The sequence below is a fragment of the Apium graveolens genome, chromosome 9, assembly GCF_009905375.1.
Source record: "Apium graveolens cultivar Ventura chromosome 9, ASM990537v1, whole genome shotgun sequence".
In the NCBI taxonomy this organism is placed as follows: Eukaryota; Viridiplantae; Streptophyta; class Magnoliopsida; order Apiales; family Apiaceae; genus Apium; species Apium graveolens.
Window position 1 is genome coordinate 131,484,683 of NC_133655.1, and position 7,274 is coordinate 131,491,956.

A 7,274-nucleotide genomic window follows, 5' to 3' on the forward strand; every position below is an offset into this window, starting at 1 on the left:
CACATGAAAAGTTAAATGACGCTCGTAACTAGTTGTCGTATTTAATATATTAGATTAAATTGTAATATTTATTCAAAAATTTAAAACTATCCCTCAGTTATCATAAGTTTTATTTTAGAACATAATTGTCGTACTTTTAAAATATATCAATTTCAATAAAATTTGAATTAACTTGACTTGTAACTGCGACTCCCTCTATTTTTTACAAATTATTTTTATTATATATTTTTCTGAATTAAAAATTGAATTTTATCAAAAATATTAATTACTAAAATATTATTTTTAAAATCCTAAACTACATGGAAAAAAATTTTAATTGGCAATTAGAATGGAGAGATTTAATTTACCCCGCCAAAAAGTCAAAAGTTAAAACCCCGTCTTCGCACCGGTCTCACCGTCTCTCTTCAAATATCTCTCTCTCACCCTCTCTCTCTCTCTAAGAGGAGAATATTTTAACCATATTTATTTATCTCTCTCCTTACATCCTTAACGTATCTCTCCACTCTATTCAGTAGTATTCACTATTCACTACCCTCCCTCTACATAATTTATTTATACACGCATGTGATACATTACATATTGCATCTGTGTCCTAAAAGTCTTCCAGTAGCTTCTGAGCTATGGCGATCTAACTTAAACAAGTAAGTCATACTAAGAGATCCACTCCACTTATTTTTTTTCACTACCTATACTCAACTTATATGCACACATATTTAATTATCATTATTCGAATCTCAATCACTCTAATCATTCATTCCTCTGCTGTTCTACTAGCTCCCAGGCTTTTGATTTCAGCTCCATATGTTTCAATTAAGTAATTAGGTTTAATCTCTCTGTGTGTGTGTGTGTGTACAAATTACTTTCATATTGTGTTTGGAATGTGCATTACAGAGCTTTATTAATGTCGGTTATTTGTATTACGCGGCATTTTAGTTCAATTTATTAGCTGAGAGTAAATGAAATTTTAGTTCTATTCATTAGCTGAGAGTAAAGGCGAAACACGAAGATTGAAGAAATTATACATAATCGGTGTGTATTATGCTATTTGTGAAGTATGCATTGACTTGTGTATTGGTTTATCTGATAAAATTATATCTAGTTGTAGATTTACTGATTTTGGATTTAATGCCTGGTTTCCGTGTTGTGTAGATTTTGAATTTATATTTATATAGCTGCACGAGAAGCATTGTGGTGCAGTTGAGAGGTTTTGTTGGATGATGTTGGGAGCGGTGTTGATTTTTTGGAATAAAGGTTTGGTAGAAATAATGTGGTGTGCGGTTGTTTGCTGATTGTCGTATTTTTTAAAGTGAGTAATGGAGGAAGTGAATATGAATAGATTGGATTTGCAAAGAAATTTGGGAAAACAGATGAAGTCGTCATTATCAGGAAGATCAAGTCCGAGGAATTCTCCTTCGTTTCGGAGAATTAACTCTAGCCGAACACCGCGAAAGGAAGGTCGAAGTAGTAGTGTTTTTAGTGCCAGTTGGTTTCGGAGCAATCGCATTGTGTTGTGGCTGCTTTTGATCACTCTTTGGGCTTATGCTGGGTTTTATATCCAATCAAGGTGGGCTCATGGGGACAATAAGGAAGGAATTTTTGGTAATCAAAGTGATGAAGATCCTGTATCTGAGGTAGGTCAGCGTCGGGCCTTGGTTGTAGACGAAGATACTTTGTCAACTAAGATACAGATTGGTAAAAATAATTCTGATTCAGAAAAGATGGATGTGATTATGAATAAGAAGGGGAAAGATGCTTCATCTCATTCTCCCGTGCTTGTAAAGAAGAGGAGCAAGAGATCTAGACGCAGTTCACGCAGGGGGGCTCGAGGTAAGCAAGTAACACCTCTACATACAGAAAACACTAATATTGAGGTGCAAGAAGTGGAAGAGGACATTCCTAGGAGCAACTCTTCTTACGGGCTTCTTGTTGGTCCCTTTGCCTCTCTAGAGGATATTATTCTGGAGTGGAGTCCTGAAAGGAGGTCGGGAACCTGTGACAGGAGGAGCGAATTTCAACGTCTTGTTTGGTCCAGAAAGTTCGTGTTGATATTTCATGAGCTTTCTATGACTGGAGCTCCTCTTTCAATGATGGAATTAGCAACTGAGCTGCTTAGCTGCGGGGCTACTGTTTCTGCCGTAGTTCTTAGCCAAAAGGGTGGTTTGATGCCTGAGCTTGCTAGAAGAAAGATTAAAATAGTAGAAGATAAAGAGAAAGTTAGCTTCAAAAAAGCTATGAAAGCAGATCTTGTCATTGCAGGATCGGCAGTCTGTGCATCATGGATAGGTAGCATTTTGCTATAGTTTTTCCATGAACTCTTCTAAAATTGAACTTATAACTCTTGCATGGAAAAAAGTATACGATTTATTACCCAATACTTGGATGCATGTCATTTAGGTTGTGATTTAATTATGTGGATAGATTTAATGATTTTTATGATATTCTATTGTCAGATAGAAGTCATCGTTGATCTTTAATATAAGCTTCATATGTAATTTTTTTTATCTAACCTCGGAATGCCTAGAGTAGGATAATAAGATCTCATTGCTCAATTGCTTTGTTTAATCAGTTTTCAAACGAGATAACTGATAACTCTCTCAGTTTAAAGATCTGGTCCTACTTTTGGAAAAGTTGGCAAAACTTAAAATTTCCAAAGTACGTCGCAAGATAAGCTCTCGACCAAGTGATTTTCAAAGAATTGTAAGTAGGCAATCAGGTTTTGTGGTCCCTTGGTGTTAACAAATACGCATGCTTGAGCATCCTGGTATTTTTTTTTTATAATTTGGATGGTGGAGGATTTCTACAAGTATACACTAGATACAGTTGCGAACAAGTATAAATTTTTAAAAGAGAACATCTACTGAATTTGATAGTTTACGTATGCCATGGTATCTTGGTGTTGTTTTCATTATATTATTGTTTGTACTTGTTTAGACATTCAATATTGTATCTTAATTTATTAAAGTATCTCATAAAAGATTTTCTCCTATATGCAATGGTAATCAGTTTATGGTTTTCTGTTATTGACTATTTTTTAATTGTGGAATCAGAACAATACCTTGACCATTCTACTGCTACTGCTTCACGGCAAATTGTTTGGTGGATAATGGAAAATAGGCGCGAGTACTTTGACCGTTCAAAGAGTGTTCTCAGTCGTGTGAGAATGCTAATTTTTCTATCCGATTTGCAGTCTAAGCAATGGCTTGCCTGGTGTGCGGAAGAAAAGATCAAGTTAATGATGCAGCCTGCACTAGTTACACTTTCTGTTAATGACGAACTGGCTTTTGTAGCAGGCATTCCTTGTTCGCTAAATACCCCAGCTTTTAGTGTAGAGAATATGCTGGAAAAAAGGCAGTTACTCCGAAAGTCGGTAAGAGAAGAGTTAGGGGTGACAGATGATGACATGCTTGTGATGTCATTAAGCAGTATAAATCCTGGAAAGGGCCATTTCTTGCTACTTGAATCAGTACGGTACCTGATTGAACAAAAATCATCCCTTGATGATGTTGCTATTGATGGTTTAGCTGTAAAGGATGATTACTATCAGTCTATGAATAACTCTGATGCTCGTCGTCTGGGCAACACGAGGAAACTGTTTTCGGATAGTGTACGGAAGAAGTCAGAAAATATCAAGGTTCTGATTGGTTCAGTTGGATCTAAGAGCAATAAAGTTCAATATGTTAAAGCAATACTCGGGCTTTTATCTGATCAACCAAATTTATCAAAATCAGTGCTCTGGACTCCTGCAACTACACGTGTTGCCTCTCTCTATGCAGCGGCAGATGTATATGTTATAAACTCTCAGGTGATCTTTTCTAGATATATAAAAGTTGTAGAAATCTTATTATTGTAGCGTGTGCATATGGTTATAGATAATATGATGCTCTACTGTCCCGTTTCAATATATTTAGAAATTAAACTTCATATTTGGCCAATCATACTCTACAAGTGCTTTCCTGTGGGTTGCATTGCTTCAGATTCACATGTACAGCTTTTATTCTTATAGTTTGTTGTGTAACACAGTGTTGTATAATGGATCATATATCTTCTCTTCTTAAAATGTCATTTATTCATCTTGCAGAGGTGTTTATTTTTTCTCAATACTTGCATTATATTTGATGTTTTCTCATGTTAAATTTCTGCAACTTTCATCTAGCAATTCTATCCGCTTCTGTCAAGATATGTGCAATTTTAATACCTTCGGATAATTGCTAGATTTGTGACCTGTGTTTACTCTGGTTTTTCAGTTTTTTTCCTTCATAAGAACGCCGAATCTGTCCTTGGCAAGATCTCAAAGTTACGGGTTTCCATCACATGCTAATCTGTCTTTGTATTTTGCCGGTGTATCATCTAAGAGTACATTGCAGAGGCATGATGGAAAAGGGTCTTGCCACTTAAATATTACAGTTGTCCTTATGCTGTATTTCTGGTTGAGACATATTTCATATTTGATATATATGCCAAATTATATTGTCCACATTGCAACAGAAAATATTTACACGACAGTTCTGGAAAACAAGTAAAATTAATTATGAACATATTGCTTTAATCTTAATTGAGAACATAGGTATTGAAGCTGAACGTTGAGACCTAGTTAAAGATTACAACATTGAGTTGCTCCTTCCAAATTCGCCTCTGAGCCTTATTGATAGTCAATCTTGACATGGACATTCATACCCTTATTTAGCCTATCTAATTTATTTTATTTTGCATGCAGGGACTAGGAGAGACATTTGGAAGAGTAACGATTGAGGCAATGGCATTTGGTCTTCCGGTATACACTAAACTTTTTGATGTCTTCTGTCTAGAGTAGTCTATATGTTATAAATAATTCCACCGATCAAATTCCTTGTGTTCATGAAGTACTTTCAATCTCAAATGTAAGGCATTTGATTTAATTTTTTCACGCAAAATGTATATGTATATTTTCATATTTTGTATCCCTTTTTTAAAGGGATAATTAATTCATACGTCCTTGAACTATAGGTCATTTTTTGTTAAGGTCTTTGAACTAAAAAAGTCAATGTTCACGTACTTTAACTTTCCAGAAATTTGATTAGCGTCCCTCCATCAGAATTTGACTAACGGTCCGTTAGTCAATTAAGGTTCTTAAACTTCTTGAATTTGGGAGTTTTTGATTCGTTGATGTAATGATGAAATTGATAATATAGGAAGTTTCGGGTGGTCTAGGTTTCGATCGCGTAGGATGGCCATAATGGTGGCTGGAAATCATGGTTATTTTCCGGTGGTCGGTGACAACTACCATTCTGGTCATCCTCCGCAATTGAAATCTACATGGATCTCTTCGGTTTGACCTCCCAAAATTTCCGACACCCTCAATTTCATCAATCCATCAACGAATCAGAAACTCTCATATTCAAGAAGTTGAAAAACCCTAATTGACCAACTGATGTCAATTAAAATTAAACGGAAGGATGCAAATAAGATTTTGAAATGTTTAGGGATCACAATATTTTTAAAAATAGATGAGGGACCTAGACAATTAAAGTCAAATGTTTGAGGGACTTTTGAATTAATTTTCCCATTTTTAAACTAAAAGAATTTTTTTCCCGACACTGATGCAAAGTGCACGAACTATTGAACAATCAAAAATTAATTAGTTTATTTTTTTATCAGATTCTAGCAACTTTTTATTAGGCCAAAAAAATGAGACAAACTAAAGAACTAGGTTCTGTAAAAGCATCTGGAAACTATCTATAACATTTCACGAGGACAAAAATTTCTGTCCGAAAATGGTTCATTTTCTGAAATACATTTCTAAAGCTCTCCATGAGGTGAAGAATTAGCAAGTAATTTCATCTGATATATGCACAAAGATCAATAAGCAGTGTTTCACATCCATCCTTTCTGCCTTGTTTATATGATGCAGGTACTTGGTACAGATGCTGGAGGCACAAAGGAGATTGTTGAACACAATTTAACTGGTCTTCTTCATCCTTTGGGGCGTCCTGGGTCTCACAGTCTTTCCAAACATCTTCAATATATGCTTCAAAATCCATCTGCAAGGCAGGAGATGGGAATTAGAGGAAGAGAGAAAGTAGAGAAGATGTACTTGAAAAAGCACATGTACAAGCTGCTTGCACGAGTTCTATTCAAGTCCATGAGAATAAAGTGACATCAGCACTCAGTTTACTTGATTCTTTTATTGGTAAGATATTTGTGAGCTAGCTATGGCCTATGAGCAGCAATATTGTCGTAGTTCATCCAAGCCGTCTCCACTGATTACCAACAAGTCTTTTCTTCAGAATCGGCCATCTTTGGACTGATCCGTAGTTCTAGACTTCTGGTTAATTCTTATAGCATGAATTTCCAGCAAGATAGATGAGCAGATTATTCATTTCTGCTCCTGAGTGTATAAACTTCGGTTATGTGATTTTCCTCTAATGCTGTCATCAGAAAATAGGTACTTCGATCCTCTTCGAGCTATCAGCTATCATGTGGTAGACTGGATAGATCAAGTCAATCAATTTGTTTGTTTCTGTTACTCTGTTGGCCTATATTGGTACTTGAGTCCACGAATCCTGATTAAGGAGCCACCTACAAGAGCTACCAAAATTTTATATCCTGCTGCTGAAGCATATCAGTTTTAAAAACGTCCTGCATTCAAAGAATAAATCGAAAAGAGCAAGACCGGATAACCTAAGGGTAAGGCTCGTCCTAGTTCCTGTGTTTGAACAATTTGTTTGTCTGTTTACCCTTAATAATTGCATGAAATTAAGTTGTGTTATTTGCATGTGTAAACTCGTAATTTGAAAATAGTAGAAGTGAATCTTCAAAATTTTGTCAAGTTGTGTTGTTTGCATGTGTAAACTCTTGATTTTGAAATAGCAGTAGAAGTGTAGCCTTTCAAATAAACTTCAAACTTTTGTTTTTGGATAGAAGTACGACAAGTACGAAGTATTTAGAGAATTTTTGAAAATAAAATATTTAAGGAGAAGAGGGAGTAGCATTTGTAAAATTAAAGTTTACCCCCTGTTTTTACAAAATAGCTTAAGTGCTGTGGAATGGAAGAAGTCTTTTAACAAAAAGAATCCTGGGATACATACTATATATAAAATATAAACTGTGAAGTTAAATAAATGAAATTGTGAAGTTCCGACCATTCAAAATATTTAGGTAAAATTGTTAAATATATTTACTTACACTAAGCGTAACAATAAGACAGTTATATATATCATAATTAATAAAAATAAATAATTAAACCAAATAGCGAAACAAAAACATGAAGACAAAAATAACAAGATAAATCAGTAACT

At 34.9% G+C, this 7,274-nt stretch overlaps 1 protein-coding gene across 2 annotated transcripts; it reads left to right on the forward strand.

The window, feature by feature from the left end:
• The first annotated feature begins 463 nt into the window (after positions 1 to 463).
• LOC141683784 (uncharacterized) lies at positions 464 to 6,805 on the forward strand. Of its 2 annotated transcripts, XM_074488548.1 has the most exons (5): positions 470 to 641; positions 1,150 to 2,283; positions 3,048 to 3,802; positions 4,715 to 4,771; positions 5,888 to 6,805. In XM_074488548.1, the coding sequence occupies exons 2-5, from the start codon at positions 1,314 to 1,316 to the stop codon at positions 6,131 to 6,133; spliced, it is 2,028 nt and encodes a 675-aa protein (XP_074344649.1). In that variant the 5' UTR covers positions 470 to 641; positions 1,150 to 1,313; the 3' UTR covers positions 6,134 to 6,805. The 2 variants fall into 2 exon arrangements, with proteins under 2 accessions (XP_074344650.1, XP_074344649.1); XM_074488549.1 differs by lacking the exons at positions 4,715 to 4,771; positions 5,888 to 6,805 and adding an exon at positions 4,245 to 4,700 and having other exon boundaries at positions 464 to 641.
• The last annotated feature ends 469 nt before the right edge of the window (positions 6,806 to 7,274 follow it).